The sequence below is a fragment of the Mus pahari genome, chromosome 2, assembly GCF_900095145.1.
Source record: "Mus pahari chromosome 2, PAHARI_EIJ_v1.1, whole genome shotgun sequence".
NCBI classification, from domain to species: domain Eukaryota; kingdom Metazoa; phylum Chordata; class Mammalia; order Rodentia; family Muridae; genus Mus; species Mus pahari.
Genome location: NC_034591.1, coordinates 100482174 through 100509870, shown reverse-complemented (window position 1 = coordinate 100509870; position 27697 = coordinate 100482174). Strand labels below are relative to the sequence as shown.

The following is a 27697-nucleotide window of genomic DNA, read 5'->3' as shown; positions in this document are numbered from 1 at the left end:
CCAATACTTTAAGCAATACACAATGTTTTCATTGATTATTGATATGTGAATGCTGGTTGCCATGGTTACATGTGGTTAAAGCATTGTAAGGTCATTTCTCAGTGAAGTTGGAAGAGGAGTCATGGGATTAGCCCAGCATGGTAGGGTGAAGAAGTTGAGTGCCTACTGTATACCAAGGTCTGAGATAGAGCTTTCTCACAGGTGGATCATTTGGTCACTCTGCGATTATGTATCACTAGTGCCATCTTTGCAGATGAAAGTGGGGTGTGACCTACTTCATGGGAATTTGGGCGTCTCAGGGAAGCCATGTATAGGAGAAGGGTGAGAGCATAGGAGAGGAGGGCATGCCAACCAAGTGGGATGCATGGCGTCCCCTAGGGCCTCTGAGGACTGGTGTTCCTGTATGTGAAGCCCCTGCAAATGTGGCTCAAAGGAACCTCAGATATAAAACATTGATATGCTCAATTCTCAAGACAGACAACAGTCTTCTACTTATAGATGCTGGGGCAGGGAAGCCAGATCACAGGAACAAAGAGGTTTTTGTAAATCCCTCACACACACACAGGCAGGTGAGGGCAGCTCAGCAGCTTAAAGTGCTTACCTGGTGACTTGAAATGAGCCCCACAGCATAGAGGGTAAGTAAAATTTATCCTCAAATCTCTACTCATGTACCATGGCACACGTGTGCCTGTATTTGCACAAGCACACACACACACAATTAAAATCCTTTTTATTGTACCCAATGAAGACCTAGGATCTATAGTTAGGAATTTCACCTTCTCTTAAAGTTTTGTTTTGTTTTGCTTTTTTGTTTTTGTTTTTCGAGACAGTGTCTCTGTGTAGGCTTCACTGTGCTGGGACTCACTCTGTAGACCAGGCTGGCCTTGAATTCACAGAGATCCTCCTGTCTCTGCCTCCTTAGTGCTGGGATTAACAGTGTGGGCCAGCACTGTCCAGCTGAATTCCACCATTTTTATGTGATACATATTATCTATTCCATTCTCTATCACACACAATTCTTTCTTTCTTTCTTTCTTTCTTTCTTTCTTTCTTTCTTTCTTTCTTTCTTTCTTTTCTTTCGTAAGTTTCTTTCATGCATGGAGGTAGGTGGATCAGAAGTTGAAAGTCATCCACAGTAACATAGCAAGTTCAAGGTCAGCCTGAGGTACAAGTCTTAAAAACAACAACAAACTAAAAATTCAGACCTTGTTGGAGGGTTCAACATTAATGTTTACCCAGAAGCAGCTCATAGCACCTGATCCAGCCAGTTTGCTCTCCCTGCAGAGGTGTGACCCTATCCGTACGTTCCTTCCTGGATCTGTGTGTGGCCATGACTCTATCCAGCCTGCCTGGCTCCTCCTCTGGGCTCCTGCCCCTTTGACCAGTCAGCATCTGTGCTGTGGATTTTCTCCATTCTCTAAACCTTATTTCTTTCCACCCTCTGCTCCACAACTCCCTTTCTTCTCACCTAGATATCTGCTACAGCCTTTAAAGAGATCACTCGGTTTCCATCCTGACATCCTACCCTAAGGCAGAGCCAACCAGGAGCCAGCAACTTGCTAGGGTGTGGTCCTATCCACAGCCCAGTGGGTAAGGCAGGGGCAGGCACTCCTGTGATGGAACTGGTGTTCTCAGACCTTGTCTCAGGACTTGTTCAAGGCAGGAAATACCTCTGCCAAAGCCATTCTGTTTGGAGGTTTCGGCAGGCAAGCCCTTGGAGTCTCGTACACCCTGAGCTCTTTTTCTTTGCTGTATTCTCTGTCCACACATTCATATCTGTTCAACTTGCCCTGTGGCCACTCACCTCTTCCACCATCTTCCCCAGTGGTCCAGATCTCTGGAACTGGTCTAGTATAAGGAATGACCATTAGAATAGGAATGTCAGTTATGCATCCCCAGGAGGGAGCACTGTCCTCAAAAGGATCAGGATGAATCACATAAACACACTCTTCACACATCCCTGTGCATCAGTTATCAATGCCATTAACCAAATAAATGTGCCACCCCTTCAGGAATACAGCAAGACTGTACTTCCTGTACTTCCTGTTGGGATCTGCATTGATCAGTGAAGGCAGAAGTGATGGCTGTCACTTCAAGATAAATTTAAAGGTCGGTGCTCCATTGCCCCACACCCGTGTTCCAGGTTAAAGACAACTGCAGCAGCAGCCTGGGTCACTGGTGACAGTGGAAACAGGGCTCCCCCTACAATGTACCTACAAAGTACATTTCTGTGATTGAACTGTAAAAAAATCTTTGGAAAAAGCAATATATCATTATTTATTTTGCAAGTGCATGTGTGCACGCACGTGTATGTGTGTGTGTGTATGTGTGTGTGTGTGTGTGTGTGTGTGTGTGTGTGTATACATGCCATAGCACTCATGGAAACCAGAAGATAACTTTTGAACGTTTGTTCTCTTCTTCCACTATATGGGACCTGGGAATCAAACTCAGATCATCAGGTTTGGCAGCAAGTTCCTTTATCCATGGAGCTATCCCATTCACAACGTGTGTGTGTGTGTGTGTGTGTGTGTGTGTGTGTGTGTGTGTGTGTGTGTATGCATGTGTGTGCATGTGTGTATGTATGTATGTGTGTGTGCATGTGTGTGTATGTATGTGTGTGCGCATGTGTGTGAATGTGTGTGTATGTGTGTGTGTGTATGTGTGTGTGTATGTGTGTGTGTATGTGTGTGTGTGTGTGTGTAGTGGATGTTTATGTGGAGGCTAGAGATAGGTGGACATCAGATACCTTCATTTATCACTCTCTACCTTAGTTCTTTTTAAGATTAATTTTTTTTGAATTATGTATATTGGAGGAGGGTGTGTGTGGACAGGTGCCTGTGGAGGCCAGAAGAGGATCCCTGGGGCTGGAGTTACAAGTAGTTGGGAGCAGCCAATGGTGTTGCATGCCTTTAATACTATCACTCACTATGCTGGGACAGGTGGATCTCTGAGTTTGAGGCCAGCCTGGTCTACAGAATGAGTTCTAGGACAGCAAGGGCTACACAGAGAAACTCTGTCCAAAACAAACAAAAAAGTGAATAAACCAACAACTAGTTGTGAGCAGCCTGGGCATGGGTGTTGGGAACAGAACTCTGGTCCTCTGCAAGAGCTACAAGAGCAGCGAGTGTCTTAGCTGCTAAGCCATCTCTCCAGCCCCTTCACCTTATTTATTTATTTATTTATTTATTTATTTATTTATTTATTTATTTTGAGGCAGGGTCTCTCACTGAATTTGGAACTCACTGATTGGCTGGGCTTGTTTTCCTGTCTTTGTTGTCCCCAGTGCTGGGGTTCTGGATATGTAGCCTTTTTGCTTGGGTGCTGGGGATCCAAAGTCAGGCCCTCATTCTGAGCAATAGGCACAATACCTATGTAGCTGTCTTCTCCTCCAACTAGTATGTTTTTGTCATGTAACATCACTGAAATCCAGGGACCATTTGCTACTGTAGCATAGTATAACTGATCCTTACTAGCAACATAACTGACTCTGTCAATCAAACTTGGAGGCACCCAAGTCTTTTTCCATGTTAAGTGTCTGTCAGCCTGGGTTCCTGAGACAAGAAGAGCCCCTATCCTGCTGAGACTCCTCAGCTTGGAAGTCTCCCCACGATTTCACCTCGTTGTTATTTTCCTTGTAATTAACACAGTCTATTCTAGTCAAGTCAAAATCAAACTGTAGTCACAAAACTTGCTATAAAACACAAAGGCTGGGGCTGGAAGGATGGCTCAGTGGTTCAGAGCACTGGCCGCTCTTGCACAGGACCTGAGTTTAGTTCCCAGCACCCACAGGATGACCCACAGCTTCCTGGAACTCCAGCTCTAGTGCACCTGATGCCCTCCTCTAACCTCTTCCAGCACCAGGCACATAGGTGCCTGGAGGCATTCACACATACACATAAGAGAAAAATAGGTAAAATCTTTTTAAATGATTTTTTGTAAAATAAACCCACAAAGGAAAAGCATAGTCTAGAACTTCACACATACCCATGATCCATAAACCCCACCAGTGAAACTCACACTTCCCATGATGTCATAAACCCCACCAGTGAACCTCACACTTTCCACGATGTCATAAACCTCACCAGTGAAACTCACACTTCCCATGATGTCATAAACTCTACCAGTGAACCTCACACACATCCCATGATGTCATAAACCCCACCAGTGAAACTCACATTTCCCATGATGTCATAAACCCCACCAGTGAAACTCACACTTCCCATGATGTCATAAACCCCCCATCAGTGAAACTCACACTTCCCATGATGTCATAAACCCCACCAGTGAACCTTACACACATCCCATGACCCCATAAAACCCACCAGTGAATCTCATGCATATCCCATGATGTCATAACCTCCACCAGTGAATTCACCTTTCTTCAAGAGCCATTCAGGTGCCACGTCAACCCTAGTGTGATTAGTTGGAGTCAGCTTATAGAGCAGGCCCTGCTACTCTGTAATCAAATGACTTTGGACCCATTACTCCTTTAAGACCCAGAAACTTTATCTCTAAAACAATAAAAAGTACCATGCTGTACCAAAAGGAAAGTACCATTTTCACAATTTCTGTGGGATCCATCTATACACAATGGTGTGTGTGGGAGTGGTCTGTGAAGTGGGGAGCTCTGTGCAAATACCAAAAGCTGATTAGAGGGTTTTTAACAAATACATGAGCAAGGGCTGGAAAGATGGCTCAGTAGTTAAGATACTTGCTGCTTTTAGAGAGGACCAGGGTTTGATTCTCAGCACCTACAAGGTGGCTCACAATTGTCTGTAACTCCATCTCTAAGGCATGCACACAGTGCACATACTTACATACAGGCAAAATACTCATAAAGATAAATACATCTTTCAAAAGAAAGCAAAGCAAAAACAAAAACACCACCAAAACCTAATACATGACTAAACACACCCCTAAAATGAAATACATGACCAGACACACACCCCTAAAAACAAAATACATGACCAGTCACATCCCCAAAGCCAAATACACGAAAAGAGGTAACATCCAAGATGAAGTAAATTTCCCAACATGTTCAATCTTGAAAATGAAGCAAACCAGGCCTGTGAGAGGGCACAGTGGGTAAAGGCACTTGATATGCAAGCCTGAGGTCCTGAGTTCAATGTCAGAATCAACATTTAGGGGGAAAAAAAGAGAAGGAGGAGAAAACCAAGCAAGCCCAGGCCCGGATCCATATCAAAAGCCACATTCACCAAATCAGACCCATCACTTGACTGTAGATTAGGTGAGCCTCCTCAGAGACTAGCCACCACATTAAGTGTTTGCAGGTTCAGAATGCCCAGCAGTATTGCTTCACTGAGCAGTTCCCAACGGTTTCTTTTCATGCTTTACAGTTTCATTCCATCAGAGGCACCCATGGCCGGCGCACATGTGAAATCACTTCCCTCCATCCACCCTACTGGGAATCAAACTCAGGTCACCAGGCTTGCACATCAGGTGCCTTTACCCACTGAGCCATGTGTCCTCCCCCCCCATCACTTCTCAATCAAGACCCGCAAGCACACACATCCAGTTATGGTGCCTGTCTGTCCCTTCTGCTGTGACGTCAGCTTCACTTCCTTAACTTCAGTTCCTCAGTGGAGCCGAAGCTCACTTTCTGCTTAGCCCACATCCAGAAGGCAGCAGCCTATCACCCCCTAGGCTGTGAGGCTTCTTTTCCTGCCCAGGTCCAGCCTGCCTGGCCCCTGCAGCAGGGTTGGAGCACACTTTCCTACAGGAGACTCCACCCTCATTTGAGGAAGGAGGGCCAGCCAGGCCAGCTCACAAAGGGCAGAGCTGATACCCTCTCCTAAGCACCTCAAGGTCAGACCCTGACCAGGTGCTAAACTTGCTTCCCAGCTGTTTCCTCTAGTCCATTGCTTAAATTTGTCATCAGTGAGGCTGGCAATACGGCTCAGTGGTTAAGGGTGCTTGCCACTAATCATGATGACCAGAGAGTTTAATGCCCAGGACTCACCAGGAAGAAGCAGAGAATGGCATGTGTGTGCACACACATAGAACACACACAATAAGTAAGTGCTTTTTTTAAAAAAAATAAAACTTGACAAGTGAAAGGGTTTGTTAAAAGATTGCTGGGCCAGACTGGAAGAATTCCCAGTGGAATAGGTTAGGATGAACTGGAGCATGACTTTTCAAAGTTCCCAGAAGTCAGGGATGCTGCAGCTCATTGTCTGCAGCTGTCAAAGAGCCCTGCACACAACTTTGGTTCCTGTGCATCATCTTCCTCGGCTGCTCATCTGGCCTGAGCAGCGTGGGAAGAAAGCCACAGCACAGAAGGCTGGAAACCCTGAGGCAGAGACCTGAGAACCTGGGCTTCATGTGAGGGATTTGGGCCCCTGAAGGATGTGGGCAGGCTGGACACTAGTCAGGGTAGAAACTTGGAAGCCTGTGGATCTTTAGTATTTCTGGGGTACTTCGTTGGTTGGCACTACTGACCTGTTTCTTCTTCCTTCAACACATGCTGATCGATGTTAGGTCTGAGGTGACAGAGGAGAAAGAACAGTGTGGCCCTGGTCCTTCAGAGCTGGTCTGGTGTCTCAAAAGGAAATACGCAAACGGTTATAACACTGATAACTGTTCTCTGGACAGAGTGTGGGTGAAGTGGGAGGAACCCTGGCATCTGAGTTACTGGAACCTTCTTGGGAGAATTGGCATTTATGTCCAGACCTGAAGGGTTTTCAAGAATCTGGGAGATAAAAGGGGTATGTTGTAACTCAGTCCTGAAAAAAAAGACCATTTGCATCAGATGAATTGTGCCTGCTTGCAAGAGGCCATCAAGATCCAGCTGTCGACTGTTGACATTTCCACATAGAAGTTGGGGTGGGGGTTGGGGGGTTATTGGTCCTCACCTGAGCTTCAAGCCCTTCCTTCCAGCCATTTGTAGTCAAGGCTGCCCTAATTGCAAACGGGAGGCACTAGAGTATATAAGCTGGTGAAGTTATCAGAAGGGATCCCCCCCCCCCACCCCTGCTCCTGGCTGTTGATGCCGTCATTCCAGTCAGGTGAAGTGCAGCTGCTGCTTTGGGGTTGTTCATGTTCCTGCCAGTAACCCCTCAACAATGTTTTGTAAGTGCATCCAGTACCCTCATGGGCTCCCAGAGCTAAACCTTGGCTTGGGTTTGTTGTTGGGACCTTTTACTTCTCAGGGAAGAAATTCTTCAAACAGGGTAGCAGGGACAAAGCAACAAGACCTGAGAGGAGAAGTTCCAGAGAGAAAAGTGACAGGGAAGACTTGGAGGGGGTGGAGGGGTTCTCTTGCCGGGCCTGGCTCCTTCCATTTGGGTGACTTGGTTGCTCTTGGGCTCATGTGCCCCAAAGCTTATTCTGACACCTCTCCTCTCACACCCTGGCCCCTGAGCTCCTCCACGCCTGAGCTCTGCTTATGAGCTGGGTAACCTGGCCTCCTCTGCTCACTCCACACAGTTGGCCGTAGGCATCCCTGTGTTCTATCCTGCTGAACAGCACACACCAGCATCCCATTAGGTTCCCGGAGCCAAAGAGGTCCATGGAAGGTGGAGGATAGATTGGTTAATTCTTGCCGCCAATTACCCAGGGAAATCACAAGTTGTTCTGTTCTGCTTCTGATTCCACTGTGAGGTAACCAGCTGACCTAATGACAATACTTAGCTCACAAAGCTGCTCTATGGTTAACAATGAGAATCATTTGTCACTCAGTGAAACCGATATTAAGTGCTTTATCTGGGCGCTCTTGAGAGATGGTGTGTACCCAGTTCAAGGTTGCCAGTGCTAGAGGCGGGTCTGGAAGTCAGACTTCTCTAATGCCAAGCTATTTTCTTCACCTCACATCCAGCCCATCTATCAAATAGTAGGCAAGAGAAAGGAGGATGGTAAATTGCATTATCTGCAGGAGTATAGCCATGTAAGTGACATTAAACATTTTTAATCATTCACCTATTTTTTTAGTGTGTGCGTGAGTGCATATGTGTGCCGACTCCACAACTTCTCCATATTGTCGTTTCTACTCTTAGCTCCTCTGATTAGAAACTCTTGGATACTTCCAAAGGTAGGAAGTAGCCATGCTCACCACACACTCGGCTGACAAGCTGGACAGTGGAACAGGTTGTCAAATATCAGGCGTGCCCGAGGGAAGTCCCAGACAACTTCCGCAGCTTTAGCTAACTGCCTAGGGCTTTCTGGACAGCGATCGTTGTTTGAGATCAGTTAACCCCCCCACCCCCCCGTAACACACACACACGCACACGCACACGCACACGCACACGCACAGCGGGCCAAATGCTTTTTTTCCAGTTCTAGCTGAGATGTTAGGTTCAGTGGAAGAGGACGCCTGCCAGGTACCTGGCTGGGTGAGCACCGCCCAAACTGGTCGGGCTAGTTCACCCAGTGTCTGTTTCTGCCAGGACTTGCCCTTGTGTAGGGAGGGTACAGACCTACCCTTCTCCACAGCAACCGGGTAGGTGGAAGGCAGCTGTGGGCATTAGTCTGGCAGTCAGACCAGATGGGTGGAGCTGAATTAATCTAACCTGGAATTTCAACTTGGCCAGTAACAACAGGTGAGGGGGGTGGGGGGAGAATCAGCACAGAGAAATGGACAGTTTGGCAAGTTGGAAATACTCTTGTGTCTTGTCCCTTACCCCCGCCTAGAACACAGTCCAGGGTGACTTTTTCAAAGTGTCTGTGGTATTTAGGCCTCTGCGAGGACTTGGGCCCTCGGTGACTGAGCCCATCCCGAATCAGCCTGGGTTCCTCTCCGCGACGCGCCCCTTCCCTCTCCTCTGGGAGGCAGGGCGGGGGGTCTCGGATTAGTCTTTGTTTTAGATGTGCTAAAGAGCCCGAGAGCAGTGCCGGGGAGGCTGGCGATGGCAGAGCCCTGGGGTCGGTCGGGGCAGGGCGCTCGGCTGTGACCCTCATGCGGATGCCGTGCAGCAGGCGCTCGGTCTCTGCCCTCGGGCACCCACTTCTTGCCGGTCAGGCTGACTCGGTACGCAAACGCGCGATGTCCCCTATTGTCCTGCCTCGGCCTGAGAGGCAGCCGAGGAGGAGAAAGGGGGTCGATCGGGCTCCGGGGCAGCCGGGCGAGCGTGGGGCCGTCCCGAGCTCGCAGGGAGTGGCAGGAAGTGGGGACACCCAGGCGGCTGGGCCAAGGGCCTAGCTGGGGAGGTCCGCGCCCCGCCCCGCCCCTCCTCGACAGCTCGGGCTGCGGGCCCCGCCGGAGGGCAGGGAAAGGGACAGCCCGCGGGGACAGCCGCGTCTCAGGAGGGCCCCTCCGTGAGGCCTGGGGAGGCGCTGCAGGTGCAAAACCCGGGCGGCCCGCGCGCGCCTCGCTCCCTCCCCGGGAACTCCGCTCTTGCGCGGTCCCGGGCCTAGCGGCCAGCCTCGGCGGGACCGCACGTGCGCGCCCTCCCGGGCGGGGGAGTCCCCGGGCGAGCACGTGCCGCGGCGCGCGGGGGGCGGGGAGTCCCGCGGCCGCCTTCATTGCTCCTGCTGCTGCTGCCACCGCCGCGGCCGCCGCCGCTGCTTCCTTCCTCCTGCGCCGTCCCCTGCTCGGCCAGGGCTGGGGCGGGGGCGGGGTGGGGGGGACTCCGCGCGCGCAGCGAGCTTGGCTGGGCTGGGCGCTCCCGCTCCCGGAGGCGCACACCTTGGGCCGTGGCGGTGGCAGTGGCGGCGGTGGCAGCGGCAGACTGGGAAACTTTGCCCCTTTGTGCGCTCCGCCCCGGAGGCGGCGGGCAGGTCGGTGCAGCCGGTGGCTTTCCGGCTCCGCGGTGGGGGAGGGGCAGCGCGTGGGGGGAGGGGCGGCACGGGGACCGTGGCAAGGCCGTGGTGGGCGCAGCAGGGTAGCCGGCGACCCGGCAAGGAGCTCCGGGTGGCCGTGCGGTGCTGCCGGGTGGGGGTGGCGGGGCGGGGGCTGCGGTGCAGCGGGAGCGGAGCAGCCGAGGCCCCAGAACAAAGGAGCCGGAGCGGCGGCGGCAGTGGCGGCGCGCGCAGCCTGGCCTGTGCCCCAGCGCGCCCCCTCCCCGCACCCCTTGGTGGCGCGGGTCACCCTTCTCTGTAGCCCGCAGGGTTCTGGCTCCTGGGGCGCGGCGAGGTAGCCGACTCGGGACTCCCCTTGGGCGCGCCCCCCACCTCTAGGCCGCCTGGGGTGCCGTCCGCTCCAATGAGCAAACTTTTATTTTGCGAGCTCTGTTCCCTCGGGGAAGGTCCTGCGACCCTCAGTGAGGGGCTGCGTGTGGATTTTAGTGAAACTCACTAGCCAGTAGATGGATGTGTGTGTGAGGGTGTGTGTGTGTGTGTGTGTGTGTGTGTGTGTGTGTGTACAGAGCAACTTTCTCAGAAATCCCACCCCCTCATCCCCTTGAATGCCTTGTGCACCCTCACCCACATGGAGGTCCTCTGTACCTCTCTCTGAGGTTCTAAGGAGGACTTCGTTTGACTCAGACCCTGGCTTCCCCCATTTTCTCTCTTCCCAGAAACAGGAAGAGATAACACGTGAAAGTTGTCCCTGAGCACCCAGTGATGCGCTTCCTCTTTCTGTGTCTTTTTCCCCTCTCAGGCAGCGTAGCCTTCTCCATCATCCTGACCCAGGGAGGGAGAAGTGTCAGGAGGAAACTCCTCACCCCAATCTGCCCCACCACACATCCATTGACTCACCTCATGCCTGAGCCCCGGGTGGGTGAGGGTGAAGAACCCACCCAGCCAAGATGAAATCTTCCCTGGGGGCTGCCGCCGCCACTGTCTTGCCCCAGATCCTGGGGCCCTGCAGGCGGGAGACTGGTCCTGGAAGGAGCCCTGTGAGCCGGCTGCAGAGGAGGTGAAGAGGGTTAAGAAGAGGCAGCCATCCCATCCCATCCCAGAGGCGGAGCTCCTTGCCTTCACCCTTGTAGACTTGTTTAGGAGAGAAGGACCTGTTTGCAGGCAACAGGAGACTGGACAGTAGTTTAACCTGGCACCTATGCCCCCTTCCCTGGCAACAGCAGCATCATGAGCCAGTTTCAGGTGCCCTTGGCGGTTCAACCGGACCTGTCAGGACTCTATGATTTCCCGCAGGGCCAGGTGATGGTAGGGGGCTTCCAGGGGCCCGGGCTTCCTATGGCTGGTAGTGAGACCCAACTGCGAGGGGGTGGAGATGGGCGGAAGAAAAGGAAACGGTGTGGGACCTGCGATCCCTGCCGACGGCTGGAAAACTGTGGGTCTTGTACCAGCTGCACCAATCGTCGCACACACCAGATCTGCAAACTCCGCAAGTGTGAGGTGCTGAAGAAAAAAGCGGGGCTTCTTAAGGAGGTAAGTGGGCCTCTGTTAGGCTCCTCATCCCTTGCTTGAGGCTGTTGTCATCACGAGGGTCTGGTTTAAAAGGCTCATCCAATTAAGCCAGTCCTCCCGTTCTTGGTCACTTGGTCTCCTTTGGAGTGCAGCCTGCAGTTGGAAGCCCAGAGGGTTCCTTTCCAAGACGGTTTGTATGAGAGTGATTCGGTTCCGTGCAGACGGCAGAGCCTGCATTCTCATCTTGAATGTTTACAATTGATACAGGACAGAGATGTCTGGCTTGAGCTTTAAAAGTTTGTCTTCCCACTGGAAGCCTGAGGTGGATTGTGAGGTGACTGATGCCTGGGCGGCTGTGGTAGCTGCCAGGCACTAAGGTGGATGCACTTAGAGTGAAAACTCCGGAGTGGCGGCTTGGCTCTCTGCTGTCCTGATGGTGGGATGGGAGGTATTTCTCCCTAAGCCTTTCTGTGGGTTCCTGTTCTTGCATAAACAAGGAATTTAACGGTAGACATGTGACCGGGGTTCCCAATGGCATGGGATACTTACCGAGGCCACGGAGGCTTTGGCAGAGCAGTATTTTGGTGGGTAATGGGCACTAGATACCACTTTATGACCGAATGACGTGCTTTTGAAGTATTGTCATGTCAAGGGGGACTCTGCATTCAGGGTAGAAGAGGGAAGGAAGACTGGGGATGTGGGGTTGGCGGAAGGAGTGGAGGGGCAATGACCCTGTATTGGGCTTTTCCCTTCCTACTATAGTGACGAGCAGTCCACACAAGGTTAGTGGCGGCTGTGACAGGAGAGAGCTGGCGAAGGTTGGGACCAGCCAATAGAGCACATTTTAGGCGGAGCAGAGCACATAGCGGCTGAAGTTGCTCCAGGCAGCGGAACTGGCGCTGGACAGAGACAGGCCTGCCGTCTGCAGGGCTCCCAGCCTTGCCACTAATTTGTCCGAGAGCCTAGACTATTTAGCCCCTGGGGGCTTGTCTTCTGTTGGGGGAAATGGAGTTGTCCTTGATGGCCTTCAAAGCCCCCTCAGCTGGGCCAGGAGCTGCTGTTCTCTGAGCATGAGGTCACCTGTGGTTGTACAGGGTGTGCCACATGCACTTGGGATTCCCCTGATGCGGAGTGTGGCGCTCTGCCGCCAGCTGGTAGGCGTTTGCCTGGGAAGAAGGGTCCAAGCACAGGGGCAGGGACACAGATTCTGCCAGGGGTCTCTGTCCCTTGTTACTCCCTCTGTCCACTTGCTACATAGCACAGGCTCCGTATTTACCTTTACCAGCTAAAGCAGACATCTGTATCACATCTGCAGCCCCACCCTCCTATCCCCACCCCTCCAACTCCCACCAGCCTGGAGCAATAGTGTCCAGCCCGTCTGTGCTGCTGGTGTGGGCAGAGTTCTGCTGCTCACCGTATACCCTGCAGGTCATCTCTTAGAGGGTGAGCTAGATGTAAGAGCTGGTGTGTGGTTGCGAGAGCAGCCCAGTGTGCTGCACAGCTTCCTAGCGTGCACTCCCTTTTTCCATCCTGAATCTCTCTCCACTCCTGATAGACTCAAGGCTAAAGATGTCAAACCCTGTGGGCTAGACATTCTTGGTGACACTTGTGGATGGCACTGAGCGCCTGTTTTGGCAACAATGGGATATACCTGAATTAAAGGAGCTGGGAATGAGGCCAGGGCCTCTATCTTCTTGTGAAAGCTGCTGGCCAGGTTGCCCAGTGGTCATGGTAAAGATACTGTGGGCCTGGATTGGCCGAGGCTTGGACACAGCCCTGAGAAGTCTGTGCACTAGGCCATGGTTGGTGGCAATTCTAGGTCAGGTAAAATCGTACCTGGACAGCCCTGTGATACTGAGGACGCAGGGTCTATACGTCGGTTTGTGGACTAGGGCTTGCCCCCAGTTTCTGAAGAAATAGTGTAGTGGGGACAATGGAAAAAGTTTTGTTTTGTTTTGTTTTTCTAGACCAGCTATTTTGTTTATTTGTGTGTATTTCTGCACCACAGTGCCTCTGGGGAGGTCAGAGGACAGCAACAGGGCCAGTTCTCTTCCTTCTACCATGAGAGTTCTGAGGATGAAACCTGGATCCCCAGGCTTTGCAACAGGCACATTTACCCACCATCTGGGTGCTGACCCTGACTTTGTTTTAAAAGAGCAGTAGTCTAAGTGTGGGTACTTCCTCATTGATATTTAAACTTTGAAGAAAGTCTTTCTTTCTTTTTCTTTTCCTTTCTTTTTTTTCTTTCTTTCCTTCCTTCCTTCCTTCCTTCTTTTTTTTTTGTCTTTGCTTGGTTTAAAAACAAAAACAAAAAGGTAACTAATAATTCTCCTTTGGAAAAACAAAACAGAAGAGAAATATAAAGGCCAGAAAGCAGGAGAAGAGCTCCAGACTAGAGGGCACTCCGTCTAATGGGCTTGTCTCTGGCACAGTCAAAGGCTGAGACGCCTGACAGACTCCGCCTGAGCAAAGTGGTTAGCAGCCCCAGGGGACCACAGTAACCTGAATCACTAGATCTTCGCAGTCCTGGGACCAAATGTGTCCCAGGTATGGTGGGACACTTCCTCCCCAGAGCCTCAGAGGTCCTACCATCTGCTTTTATCTGTACTCCTTGGGGTTTCCAGACCTCTGGACATCCTTCCTTAACTCCATCCTGACTCAACTCTCCCAGCTGCCTTTGGGGTTTCTTTTACGCTGTCTGCAGACAGCTGCTTGGTACAATCCTGGAAGGGCCGTGAACACGGGAGGGGAAAGCTTATCCTGTGGGGGTTTTTTTTTTTCTCTTCTTTACTTGGTTTCCCCCCGTCCCCCCCCCCTCAGGGGGCTTTGGGAAGGGTACGCCAGAATCCCTGGACTCAGTAGTTTAGAATTTGAAGATTAAAGGTGGATTCTCAGGAGCAGGTGGTTGCTTCTCGGGGTTGGCAGTAGGTGTAACACATCTGAAGGAGTTTGTACCTCAACTGTGGTCTTCATTCCTAGTTTCAGAAAAATCTAGAGCTCAGGCTGGTATCTGAGTTTGTTGGATTTATATTCTTTTCACTTGAATACTAAAGGCAGGCTTCTTTAGTAGACTTTGAGTATGAGGCACTGTAAGGAGATGTAGTAAAACCCTCTAGCACTGCTTTTCTCAGTTGTGAGATGGGGTACTCTCAGAATGTTACAAGGATAAAATGTAAGATAGGATGCATTTTCTATCTGGCACACTCCGTAAGTCGCCAGCACATGGTGGCAGAGTTAAACTTCACGTGTAAACTCTACCTTAGTCTGACCGAACTGTAAGCCTGTAAGTACAGATTAAATGTTTATCTTGAGACATTCCCTGGCTTGCTAGGAGGACAGCTGTAGCACAGGACCCTGTACCCAGGCATCTGCCTCAGCTTTCTGACACCATCCTTTCGGCTCTCCAGGCCTAGGCAGTCTTTCAACAACGTCAGAAGCATGATGGGTGCTTGCTAAGCTATTTGGGACTTGCAGGTTCCTGAGGAGGCTGCTCAGCAAAGGGGGACACGGTTGGAATGAGCTAGGTGATGAGAGTCTCTAAAGCTAAGCCCACCTAGATGTTGGAGGCCTGAGGAAAGGCTGGGCAAGAAGGCTAGAACATTGTCCAGATGCTGTTTTTAACCCCATAGCCACAGACTCAGTAAGGCCAGCCAGGGGAGGGAAAGGAGTGTTTTTTGTTTTTTTGTTTTTTTTTAACAAAAAAAGGAAATGTGATAAGGGTAGTGAAGGGGGCCCAAGCCTAACTGAGCCATTTGTGTGGTGCCATGTTACTGTCAAGTGTACAGATGGTCCAGGTTGTGCCCACTGGGGGTTTGTGACATGGAAGGTTCAGGAGTGGTCTGAGCCTTCCCAGGCACACCAGGAGGCCAGCGGCCAGAATGCACTTGCCTGATAGGAAATGCTTATGACAGCAGATTCTCTGTATAGCAAGGAGAAGGAAGTGAAGGGGGCCTCCAGCTTGGGGAGCATAACTAGAGGCAGGAGAAGCAGCCATCGGGTCCCCGCGTGCTAGGGGGTAAATACTAGGGGAAGGAGAGCCAGTCACCACTGGCCATTTGTTCCCTACTGAATATTTTACTGAGCGAATGCTCCAAGCCATTAGTCTTTACAGAATTATGGTGTTAAATGACCGAAGTGCAGGTTAGGGCTGGCAAGAAGTTCAGTTTTTCAGTGTTTTGCAAATTGTAAATATAATAGTTAATTTTTGATAGTTCCAGGACAGATTGTTGACAGGGTGTTGTTGCTTGAGAGAAGTGAGACTTTAGAAAGGCTAGCAGTGGGCTACGGGAATGCCCGTGGTTCTCAGCAAGCAGTCTAGACAAGCTAAGATCTGGATTTCTGCAGAGAAATGATAGACTCTCTTGAAACTTCCTGGACAGATCTGAGCTTTCCTGCCCTATTCCATCATCCAGTGTGGATCGGGGGCTCCACACTGGGGTCACCCGGGGGAAACTTAAACTCCTAGTGTGTGGGTTCCCACCTACCAGAATTCTGACTTAACTGATCTAGGGCAGAGTTGGCTAGCCTGAGGCTCTTGAAGTGAATCCGCTGTGCAGGGTGGAGACCCTCTGCTGCACACAGGAGGCACGGCTCTCTCCTGAGTTGTAGGACACAGAGGTTTTGTCTCACTTCCACCTTGCAATCCAGCGGACCTGCAATGTTTTCTAGAGCTTGTTAGAGAATGCAGAATCTCTGCTCTTTTCCCAGACCTTTTGAACCCAAATCCAGAAAACCAGGTGGTTTATATAACCATTAGAATTTGAAGAGTCAATCTCCAACACTGTGAGACAATGAGAAGAAGGTGTGGGGTGGGGGAAGGGGTCAAAATAACTCACAGCAGGCACAGAATTCCAGTTGCCAACCAGGAAAGGAGAACCTGACCCAGGATTGCCTCTGTGTTCTCATTCCTCTGGAGTTCCTTGGGCTACTGAGTCTGGGGTGGTACTGTTTAAGGACTTGGGTGCGATCTGAAAACAGCCAGTAGGGCTCTCAGATGTTCACTGCTGGAAAGCCTGATGTGGGAGGTAATAGGCTCACAGGTCAGAGGGAGGGCTATGTCTGTGGAATCTTGGGTCTGGCTGAAGGGTCTGAGATTGGACAGCAGATCGTGAGTGGGTGTTGGCAGATGAGGAAGTGGCTGTAGGTTGGAAGATAGGACAAAGGGCTGAAGAAACTGCAGCAGCCTGAGCAATAGCCTTAGACAACATCAGTGGGACTTAAGTGGAAAGGCCTAGACGGTTCACCTTTTAAAATAACTTATGTGTAGGAGTGTTCTGCTTCCTTTATCATGTGCATGCCTGGTGCCCTCAGAAGTCAGGGGAGGGTGTTGGATCCTCCTGGAACTGGAGTCATGGATGGTTTCAAGCTATAACACGAGTGCTAGGAATTGAACCTGGGGCCCCTGTAAGAACAAATGCTCCTAAACCTGGAGTCATTTCTCCAGCCCTCTTGGACTTGTTTTAAAAGGAGCAGCACATGGCAGGGCTTGGCTTCCTGACCAGGTGGAAAGAGTGGGGACTTGGTAAAGAATTTTGTCAGCCTATCTTGAGATCTGTCGTGGTGGTCACATATAGGACAATCAAAGGAAATGGGGCTAGTCACTTAGAAACGAGTGGAAGAACAAACGTGGTGTGGAGGGAGTCAGTTCCTTCCTGTGGAGGCGGCCACAGACCTTCTGTTAGTAGGTTCTAAGCAGGCTGGCTGAAGCCATGGGAGCAAGAAGGGATGTATTGACAGTTTTTCTGACACTGGGCAGCTAGCCTGAGGGGTGCCCTGTTCCCTGTGCCTGTGTGTGTCTGGATAGAGGCTGGGTGCTGCCTGGTGACATGCTATCGGGGAAGGAGGGAGGGAGAGATCTCACAGGGTCTGTGGGAAGCGTAACATCAGATGTTGCTTCATATTCCTAAGACAGCTTCCTTGCAGAAGAAATATCTATCGTGGGCCACAGCACTTTTGGTCACATTTTTGTACTTAATGTGTGTGCATGCGTGATTGTGTTCATGTACACAAGTGCATGAATGTACTCACAGAGGCCAATGATCGGTACTGAGTGACTTCCTCAACTGATGTCCACCTTCTGTTTTAGAGACAGCATCTCACTAAATAGTCCTGGCTGGCCTGGAATTCATTAGTAGTTCAAGCTGACCATGAACTAAGAGAGCCTTTTTGTCTCTTGCTACCGTGATCTGTCCACATCTATATATATATATATATATATATATATATATATATATATATATATATGTGTGTGTTTCACTTGAGTGTAAGTCTGTGCATTATGTGTGCCTGGTTCCTGTGGAGGCCAGAAGAGAATGGTGTCAGATTCCCTGGAACTAGAGTTATAGATCACTGTTAGCTGACATGTAGGTGCTGGGAACTGAACCTGTGTCTTTTGCAAGGGCAGCCAGTGCTCTTAACCACTGAGCCATCTCTCCAGGCCAACCCTTTTATCTTTTGAGACAGTCTCCCAATTGCGTTTGCAGATTCAGCTAGACTGGTTGTCCAGTAACCCCCAGGAAGGATGGCATCTCCAGTGCTAGAGCAGTGTAAAAGCTGGGCTGTCATGTGGGTGCTGTAGGTCCTGGGGATCCAAACTTAGGTTCTCATGTTTACAGTAAGCACTTCACTAAACAGAGCCACCTCTCTAGCAACTTAATTTTTCTTGTCGTGCTGGGGATTAGACCTTAACACGTGAGACGAGTAAGTGCTTTATGCCTGAGCTATACCCCAGCCCTAGACTCTATCCTATAACTGGACTTAGTCTCAGATCTGGGTTGAGGTCGGTTTTGTGAGCTTTCTGACAGGTTCATCTGAATTTCCCTCAAATGTGCAACAGGCTATCTTCTCTGGGGAGACGGTATATGGTGTTAGCACATTTCTCTAGAATATATATGGCCACTCCAGGTTTTAGAAGCACCATTTGTCTGAGCCATCCCATGTGAGATCCATAAACCATGGATGGCTATTGAAATTAAAATTACAGCAGTGGTCGCAATAGCTACCTTCTAATTACTCAGCTACACGTGGCTAATGGCTCGTGTTGGACAATGCAGATAAAGAATGTTCTCAGCTGGGAGTGGTGGCTCATACCTGTAATCCCAGCACTTGGGAGGTGGAGGCAGAAGGGGCTCATGAGTTGGAGGTTGGCTTCACTCTTTACGTAGTCCAGCCTCTTACCTGATGAGTTCTAGGCCAGTCTGGGCTTATACTAAGACCCTGTCTCAAGAGGTTACTAGTATAGAAGAGCTATTGTGCAGAGCTATGAGCTGGGCATAGGGCGTCCCTGTGTGATCCCCAGATCTATCCTCATCATTAACCTCTTTCAGGCTGGGGAAATAGCCTTCTGGGAGTCATGACCATGGTATAGAATGGAACAATGCTCTTCCAAATTCTCACCTACTCCAGAAGACATTCTCGAAGGCACGGCTGTGTTTTTCTTTAGAACAGCAGTGGGATCCAGTAAGGTGAGGCTCCCTACTGGGACCCTCCCTCCCAGTCCTGATCAAAGCCTCAGGGAACGTTGTTCAAGTGAACTTCTTGTCCTGCACGTACTTGTTCACAAACCCAGCCCAGAGTCATCCTTCTGCCTTAGGCTGTCCGCATGCAGAAGGCAGCGTGGTGGCTGGGTGGACTGACAAACTATTCTGGGACTCGATGTCTGGGCACCATCTCTTCTTTGCCTCTGGAAGCAGAGTAGGGAGCTCAGGAAGGGGACACTAAAGGATGAGATCCCCTTGTCTTCCTTGTGCACTCCCTGTGGTCCAGCTGGCTGTTCCGGAAGAGTCTTAGGGTTGCTGCGGGCTTCTGCCTGGTGATCTGTATGGGGGCCAACACTCTGCCACTCCTGGACTGTGTACATTTTGGTGGCCTTGCCTGCCATTTACCTAAGAAGTTGACAGCCTGAGTTCCAACTAACAACTGTGGAGAGGTGAAGGATGGGGGGCTGGGAAAGCAGCTCTGTGTAGGATCATCAGTTGCCTTTCAGATGAACTCAAGTATGGGGGTTGCTTGATTGCTTCAAGTAATGTGGTGGGCTGGGCTCTCAGATGGCTCTGTTCTGTTTGCATTGCTGACCTGACTGACTCGTGGGAGTTCCAGCACTGCTAAGCCCGGGGAGTTAGTGGACAAATTACATGCCTCCCGTTGCTGATAGCACAGTGAATCTAGGTCCTCACAGTAGGATGGGACAGTGGCTGTCCTTATACCCCACTGCCCCTCTTGACTGTCAGTCAGAGGAAGCCTCCGGAGGGACAAGGAGTTGAGTCAAAAACAAGTGGCCAGGTCCTGGACTGCAGCGTTCCACTTCTGAGTCATTCATGGGGGAGACCTTGAGCTGTTCTCACCTGTCTTTATTCTCTTATTGAGCTGCCCCTTTAGTCAGTTCCCCAGAGATTCCAGGAATGATGCTGGCACCTAGGAGAGAGAGGGATCGGTTCTTGCTCCAGGCCTGGGGGTGGGGTGGAGTGGGAAGGAGAGAAGAGGTGCAGGGAAGGGTCTGGGACAGGAAGAAAAGAGCAAGCACTAGAGCAAGGACATACCTTCTGAAATCCCCTGGGTCCCAGGACCTACAATGCCCCTGTTCCTAGAGAAGTGTAGCTCCTCTGGTGCTGCCTCGGTTTCCAGAATCGGGATGGTGGGGTGGTGGTAATGCTTTAACCTGTGGCTAGCTCCATCTGGCAAGCTTCTTCTGGGATTAGTGTGGGCCAGGCCAAGCACTGAGCCTGAGCCAGGAGTAGAGGGTGACAGTGTGACCGACCTTTGTCCTTCATGAGATCAAGGAAACACTTTCTTACCAGATGCTGTTATAAAGCAGGAAGGGAGGAGTGCCCCAAGGACAGAGTCTGGCTTTAGTCACCCTTGGTCCTCTCAAAGACCAGCTGGGAAGGGAGGGACTGGGTCTTGAGAGTTTGAGTGTAGTGGCTTGTGAAGGGCTGAGAAGGGCTGCGACTCCCTCTTAACCCTGCTGTTCCTGGAGCGCAGCTCAAAAGAGGCTAATGGCAGAGGTGTGCAAAGATGCAGGTAGCTGGGCACACTTGATGGTGTTCACAGATTCTTGAAGCAGGGTAAATCTCTGTTAATTCCCTTTGTAATTCTTCCTCCAAGCCACCCTGGGTTTCTGAGGTACTCCACACATACCCTGCTTCTATAGGGTCATCATCTGGTTTCCTGCTATTTGATTGGGTCCTGGAAGAGTTGGTGGAAAAGACTGTTGCATTTGACCCTAATGACACTCCGTACACTGCCTTCTCCTGAGCATCTAGACCAGTGGTTCTCAAGCCTTTGGGGGCAGGGTGTCACATTTTAGAAACTGTGCACATAAGATACATTATGATTCATAATAGTAGCACAATTACCGTGATGAAGTAGCAACAAAAGTGTCATGGTTGGGGGCCAGCACCATGTGACCCTATACTAAAAGGTTGCAGCATTAGGACAGTTGGGAGCCACTGACAGGAGGATGCACGGAGCACAGGAAGAGCATCACTACCTGTCAGGGACTCAGGTGTGTGACCTGACTTGTCACAGGGAAGCGAGAGGGTCACCATCACTGCCGTCTGGTTCTGCTGGACCTCCAAGGAAAAACCATCTCTCTCTTCTGTTGTTGTTCCTTCTCTGCTTCCTCCTGGTGATTGCCATTGACAAAGCCTTCCGCTGCCAAAGCTAATTGTGAGGTCTGATCAGTGAATGAAGGCGAAGGCAGTTCCCATGACAACCTCAAAGAGTTTCAAATATAGGGTATGATGTATGTGTGATGGGCTGCAATTACTCGGGTGGAAATGGATGTGTGGCCACCAGGAAGCACAGGCTCTAAAGGTAGAAGGGGTGTTCAGGATTTTTGGCAGGATCCTTTGTATGATGGAGAGGCAAGGAGGTTACAGGTTTCCCTCTCGTCAGTTCCTGGTGCTTTCAGTGTTGGGGGCTGCGGAGAGATAAAGTTCTTGTTGGGGAGGCAGGACACATGATCGGAGAGGCAAACCCCAGGTGTTAAAAGAGTAGGAAGTGCTGTGAACTGGTAACAAGCTAAGGTAACCAGAGAAGGCTTCCTGGAGGAAGTGGGCTTCAGCTGAGCAAGGGAGAGTGCTGTCAAGAGGTACCTTGTTTAGGATGAGGCAAAGGAAGACAAGAGGCCTGTCTCTGGTCACCTTCTGCCTTTGGAAGAGGCAGATGGACAAGCATTGTAGGACAAGCCATAGCGGCCACTGCAAGAAGAAAGTTAAGGGTCCTGCTGGGCCATTTTCCAGCTCTGTGAGCTTGAGCAAGGTACTTAGAACTCTCTATCGTTTCTCCATCTGTAGGGTGGGTATGGAAAATTCCTGGCATGTTGGCTTATTTTTAGGCTTAAGTAAGAACTTTGTGTTGTATCCCTACTTGTGGGGTCCCACGAGGCTTGGTTCATTAGAAGTCGTCCTCTCCGCAGTCTGTATCTGAGTTCCTTTTTCTGTGTGGAGTCTGGTCTATGGATAGCCACCTTCTCCAGATTCTCAGTGTGTTTCCAGCAAGCAAGGGACCCCATTGACCTTCTCTGTAGCCCCTCTCCTGCAGCAAGTATAACAGAGTCTGACTGGCCAGGATGGAAGATGGGGGAAGGATCTTTGTCCTTACACAGAGCTATCCCCAGTACCTCTGAGAGCTGGTCACTGTGAGGCCCACATGTAGAAAGAGGAGCCTATAGAAATGAGGAAGGCCAGTGGGAAGTGAACTTCCTGTCTCAGTGGCCCTGGCATGTGTCTCTGACTGGGATCAGGTGCCTCTCAGGGAAGGCGTCTGGAATGAGAAGATGGGAACAAGGGGCCTCCCTCGGTTTAGCCAAGGGCTGCTGGAGGGTAACATGGGTGCCTGAAGTTGGGGGAGCTCCTGTAAGCTGTGAGGAAGAGGCACGGTCCACAGGGGCAGGTCTTCCCTTTCTAGGAGAGTTGGTGTTCGCCCCCAACCCCCCAGGCTGACCAGGAGAGAGGCCTCCTCATCTCAGTGCCCAGCCCCCTGCCACTCCACACTCCTGAGACAGAACCCGGCACATTCCAGTTATGTGTAGACCTAGGAGAGAGGGAAGGCAGGGCCCCACCCACGTGGGGACCGACTGTAAATAAAGGACTGCTTGAATGTGACTGGTGCTGCAGAAGAGGCCGAATGTTGTTCCTGGGGCCGGGGAGGAGCCTGGCTGGGAAGGCTTGCTGGCTGAGGGCCTGGCAGAGGGAGGCACTGTTTGGATTCAGCCATGCAGTACATTAGCATGCGGGGGAGGGGGTCAGGAACCGGCATTGGGAAGAGTGAAGATATTAGTATTCTCAGATCCGTTTGTCAGGAAGTGGTCACTTGAAGTGACCCAGTTGTCTTTCTATCTTCCTGGGCTTAGAGAGAAGAGGGGGTTTCAGAGGACGAGAAGGGTTCAGGTTTGAATTCCTGCCCACTAATTTTCTAGGGCAAATTGTTCATTATCCTCCAATACTCTTCCCTCTCCTGAAAACAAGCTGCATGTAGAGTAAAATGAGATGAACCTACAGCATGGTTGGCACAGGGCTTGGTGTGTAGCGGGGACCTGAAACACTGTGACTGCCATAGAAGGGGCAGTATTGATATTGTCCACACTGTCTCTCTGTGTGGGGTGCATGTGCATGGGTATAATAGCACAGGGCTTTAGGGAACCAGGAGAAGGAAGAGGGTTCATGTAGGTTGGTCAGGAGTGAGTTAAAAGACAAACACAGTTTGTCACATCAAGTCGTGATTTAGGACATTGTCCCTTTATCTTGTCTGCTCTGGGAGGGACCCAGTAGGACTGCCTCTTGTGCCAAAGGGGAGACAGGTGTGGGCCCTGAAGCCTCCATATACCAGAAGCAGGTTTGGCCCGCTCCTAAAGAACTTATCTGATTCTGAACCCCCCCCCGGGGGCCCTGGGGTGGGGCACAATTCTGCATTTGGGGTGGAATGGGTAATAGAGCGAGTCACTGGAGCAGGGGTGCTCATCCGTGAGTCACTTCTCTCGGGCCTCAGCTTACTCATCCGTGAGAATGAGAAGGCACCCCGAGCTCTGGCAGAGGAGTAGAGTGCTGGAAGCCAGCAGCACCTACCTTGTGTCAGGCAGTGGCTCTGTGCCTTCTCAGGCCCTCACAGCTGCATGAAATGGCTGCTGGTTTCATTCTTCAGTTGAGCAGAGAGAGGCTAAGAGAGGTAAGTTACTACAGGCTAGGAACGGGATATGTGGGTACCAAAGTGTATGTGAGGTAGAAGCCTGGATGTTCCCCTTCCGAGGATGCCTGGGTATTGAATCCCAGAAGGTTAACTGCTAGGACCTTGCTATCCCCTCCCCACCGCAGTCTCCTGGCCACCGCACCCTTGGTATGCCTATAGTTAGAGAACTAGAAGGAAACTCTTAAGGGCAGGGAGCCCAGGGTGTTTTTTGGAAGGGGCACCTGGTGGATCTTCCCCAGAAGAGAAACTTGTTTGAGAAAATTGCATTTCAGCACTGTTCGATAGTAAGGCTATGCCGGAGAGGGCATAGCGGACTTGAGGAAGCACAGGTTATATGGGCTACAGCCAGTTTTCCGAGTGGGGTGTAAGAGGGCAGGGGAGTAGAGCTATAGAATGGGGAAGGATATGGTCTTCAGGGAGGACTGACCTGGCTTGGAGTTTGAGCTATGCTGTGTTCTAGCGGTGTCACCTTCGGTAAGTTACTCCACTCATCTGCAGTCTGCAAAGCGGGGGCGGGGTTGGGGGATGGATGTGAGGCTTCTGCTGCCCTGGATTCTCCTTGGAGGACCAGAGCTCCAGCTCTGCTCTGGCTGTGAATGGCCGGTATGGGATACCCACATACCGCCACTCCCCACCCCTCCGCCGTACTCTAGTTGTACCCGCTAGAAGTGCAGGAGAAGTCTTGTGTATGCTGCCGGGGGTGGGAGGGTGCCCTGGGATCCCCGGCCTGCCTGGGAAGCAGCCCTTGTGGCGTTGGCTCCCTCCACCAAGGCCCCTGCCTGGCTGCTGGGCAGGTCCTTGGCGGGGAGGGCCGGGCGCGGGATTGGCTGGCGCGCGCGCCGCCCCCTTGCACACCAGCCTGGCGGGGCGGGAGCAGCCGGCAGCTGGCCGCCGCCTCTGCAGTGCCTTCCTCGGTGCGCTCCCTCGGCGGGGATAATGGGAGGCCCGGCGGCGGCCGATGCAGTAGTGGAGGCCGGCCGAGGTAGAGCGCTGGGCCTGGAGGGGAGGGGAGGCCGCGTTCAGGCCGGGAGCGGGTCCCGGGGATCTCCAGAGGCCGGAGAAAACAAAACACTGGAAGGCGCAGGGGCCCATCAGCGCTGGGGAGGCAACTGGAGCAGGAAGATGGTCCCGTCCAGCCTTTCTTCTCCGGGCCCTTCCCCTCCAGTGCGCTGGGGCCTGTGCTGGACTGCTCTGCTCCTTGCCCGCTACCGGCCTGCCTCACCAGTGTCTTTGGCTTCTTTTGCAGGTGGAAATAAATGCTCGTGAAGGAACGGGCCCCTGGGCACAAGGGGCGACTGTCAAGGTACCCTGCGTGGTTGTGTGTGTGTTTGTGTGTGTGTGTGTGTGTGTGTGTGTGTGTGTGCGCGCGCGCGCTTGTGTATGTGTGCGTGTGTGTATGTGTGCGTGTGTGTATACGTGTGCTTGCACGGTGGGGGTAAAGTGTTTGACTGGATTGGATAAAAATAAAGGGTCTCCTCTGGTGATCCCTTAATCTCCCACTGTGTGTGTAGCAGCAGCTGAGGGGGAGGGGCGGCGGGAGTGTGGGCGGCCAATGAATTCTCAGGCCTGTGTGGGTTTTGTTTGGATTCGTTTTGCTTTCTCAGCTGGATGGTTTGGGTGCAGTTGGGGTTTGGTTTGTTGAACTGTATGTATATGTGTGCGCTGTGTGTGTGTGTGTNTGTGTGTGTGTGTGTGTTTTAAAGACGTACAACCCAAACCCACTTCCCACCCCTGCCTCTGGAAATCTCTGGAGAAAGGCCCCAGCACTGTTGGTTTGCTTCCAATCTGCAGAAATCCCCGGGGTGGGTGCGTTGTCGCGGGGAAGTGGGGGTGAAAGACAGTAAGGGGGAGGGAGAATTGCACTCCTGAGTCTGAAGCTGATAGGGTGTCATTAGTCATGCTGCTGTCACCATGGAGATGGCTGAAGAGAGGAGAGGAGGTGGTGGGGGTGAGGATATTTTGGGTAGGGTGGGGGCTGATGCAACATCATGGCTGGGAAGCCAGCGGGTGTCTGCTGTTATTCTGTGCCACTTGGTGTCTGGGAGACTGGAAAGGCAGTGTTCCCCGGTGTGAGGGAAGCAGAGAAAGGGGCTTTGAGCCATTCCAGGTGGGTTTTTCAGAGGGTGGTGTAGGTTTTGGGGAGAGGAGAATGAAGAGTCTGGGGAGAATCTGATTCCCCAAGAAGCTATGACTAATCCGCCTAGGTTAGCCAGGACCCGCTCAGTAGGTTCCTTCTAGTTTGCCCCGGTTTACAAGGTCTCGGGGGCTCACTCTAAGTTTGGGATTACTCAGCAGTACCCTCTAGCCCAGGAGATGGGGGGGGGGGCTGGGACAGAAAAGAACACAGTGGCTGCCTCCAAAGAGCCGAGGTTGGGATGAGCGTGAGGACAGGTGGGCAGGCCAGGTCTGGGGCTCTGCCTTGCATAGAGGAAGTCCTGAGCCTGGTTGCTTAGGTAGTAGGTGGGCGAGCTGTGAGTGTCCCTGCATGCCCCTAGTCCTTTCTTGCTGATCTACCTCCTGCTTCCTGGGAAAGCTGTGGGAAGCACTGAGGAGGTGCTGGAAATGGCACTCTGCCACCTCACGGTCTGTGTGGTGACACCGGCGAGGTGGGGCTCTGCTTCCTCCTGTGTGTCGGGGGTTCCCGGGCTAACTCACAAGGTGGATATGAAGGCCAGGGTTATTCCCTGGACTCTTCCCAAGCAAAGACGTGAAGGTGGTGGATTTTGCTTCTGAAACGGCTTCTTAGGAAGGAAGAGCCCGTTGACGGCTCTCTGGGGGAGCTGGCACGCCTTGGTGGGACTGGGAGTTGTTGGTAGTCATCTGGGAAGGAACTGTGGGGGACCCCAGGCTAGTAGAAGCATTGGTGATACTGTTTGTGCGCGCACACTGAGAGAACTGTGAGCTCATATTGGCTCGCTTACGCTCTTGGAAGCCAGAATCCAGTTTCCCACCTCCGCTTCCTTTGGCCACCCACTGCTGGCTGGGGGAGTTGGAGTCGCCCGCCCGGTATGCTGTTCCAGAACCGTGGGCACTGGAGATGTTAGGATTATGAGGCAGACTCTTCTGGCCCCCAACTCTGAAAGAGGGACAAAAGGACGGGGACACACGGGCTCAGGGAGAGGGGGAAGCTCCCTCCTTCCGTACCTACTTCCTTGTCTGCTTACTCTCTCAGGCTGCCCGCCTGCTCTGTGGTGATGGCTCTCCATAGCAGACCTGCTTCTTTCTACTCCACTAGCATGCTCTCTCTTTCTACCACCTGTGTGCTACCTGGGATGTAGCCCGTACCCTGGCCCCGGTGTTGGGAAATCCAGAGAAAGCCCTCGGTAGGTCTCCCGGCAGGAACTGTTCTCAGGAGCTTCCTTCCTTGATCTGCTTATATTGAGTTGCCTGCCTGAGAGCCATAGCGTCCTCTCAGGCTCTGTCTTCTCCGCACATTGGATTTTCTCAGGTGGCCTGTTGAGGCAACAGAGTTTTGCCCACTCTATCAGGTCATGGTAAAAGAGCCCCTCCTGTGGTCAGGATAAAGGGAGTATGTGTACAAGTGTGTATGTGTGCAGGTTCCCACAGGATGGGTATGGGAGGGGTAAGCCCCAAGGGTGAATGGTGTCCCACAGCCAGAAGAAATAATGCATGCCTCCTGTGGTGTGCTAAGTGCTGCCAGGACTATTCTGATGCGTGGGTGTGCACAGTCCTGGCACAGCCACAAAGCTGAGCTTGGTGAATGCACGTTGTAGGTTTACTGTACGTTGTGCTTTATGTCGTTTACCCGTGATATACCCCGGGGATATAGTCCCCTCAGCCGCCTGAACAGAATACAGTGCCCAATGTGAGAGCGCCCACACTCTGCCTCATGGGAGCATCACTCCACTGGCTAAGGATGTCTGCAAACTATTTTGGTACTGGGCCCAGGATCTTTGTCTCCTATCTCTCCTTTTGACCACCCCAAAAATGTCCCGTTGAGAATCTGCTCCTTTTGACTCTTGCTCGTTCCTTTCCGCCTGTCCTTGAGCTCTGTGCAAGAGCCGAGGAGCCCCTTCTCTCTGCAGTCATGTATAAGCAGCAATAGAGTCGAAGACAGGTGGGCCTATCAGGCTGGAGCAGACAGAAACCAGTCCAGAGGAGAGCAGATGGGAGTTGGAGAATGGAGAGGGCTTTCCCGGGCTTGGGAGGACCTGGGGCTGGTCATAGAGCGCTCAGCTCTACCGCTCTGGTGACCCCAGTCATTTTTGAATGAATGTTGGGGAAGAGG

At 51.7% G+C, this 27697-nt stretch overlaps 1 protein-coding gene and 1 long non-coding RNA gene across 8 annotated transcripts in view; one reads left to right on the top strand and one right to left on the bottom strand.

The window, feature by feature from the left end:
- The first annotated feature begins 8490 nt into the window (after positions 1-8490).
- Positions 8491-27697, top strand: part of Tet3 (tet methylcytosine dioxygenase 3) — a 95571-nt gene continuing 76364 nt past the window's right edge. Inside the window, exons 1-3 of one of the 7 annotated variants that reach the window (XM_029535358.1) lie at positions 8491-8555; positions 10553-11283; positions 24695-24751. In XM_029535358.1, coding sequence (XP_029391218.1) covers positions 10981-11283; positions 24695-24751 — 360 coding nt within the window. In that variant the 5' untranslated portion in view covers positions 8491-8555; positions 10553-10980. Of the gene's footprint in view, positions 8556-9231; positions 9295-9614; positions 9733-10358; positions 11284-23343; positions 23428-24301; positions 24431-24694; positions 24752-27697 lie in introns of those variants that run through there. The other 6 variants (XM_029535357.1, XM_021190854.2, XM_029535360.1 and 3 more) reach the window with 6 other exon arrangements.
- Positions 17695-24225, bottom strand: LOC110316502. Its single transcript, XR_002380273.1, has 3 exons — positions 23876-24225; positions 23328-23418; positions 17695-18941 (listed from the first exon to the last, which is right to left on the bottom strand). It is a non-coding gene; the product is annotated as an uncharacterized LOC110316502 (long non-coding RNA).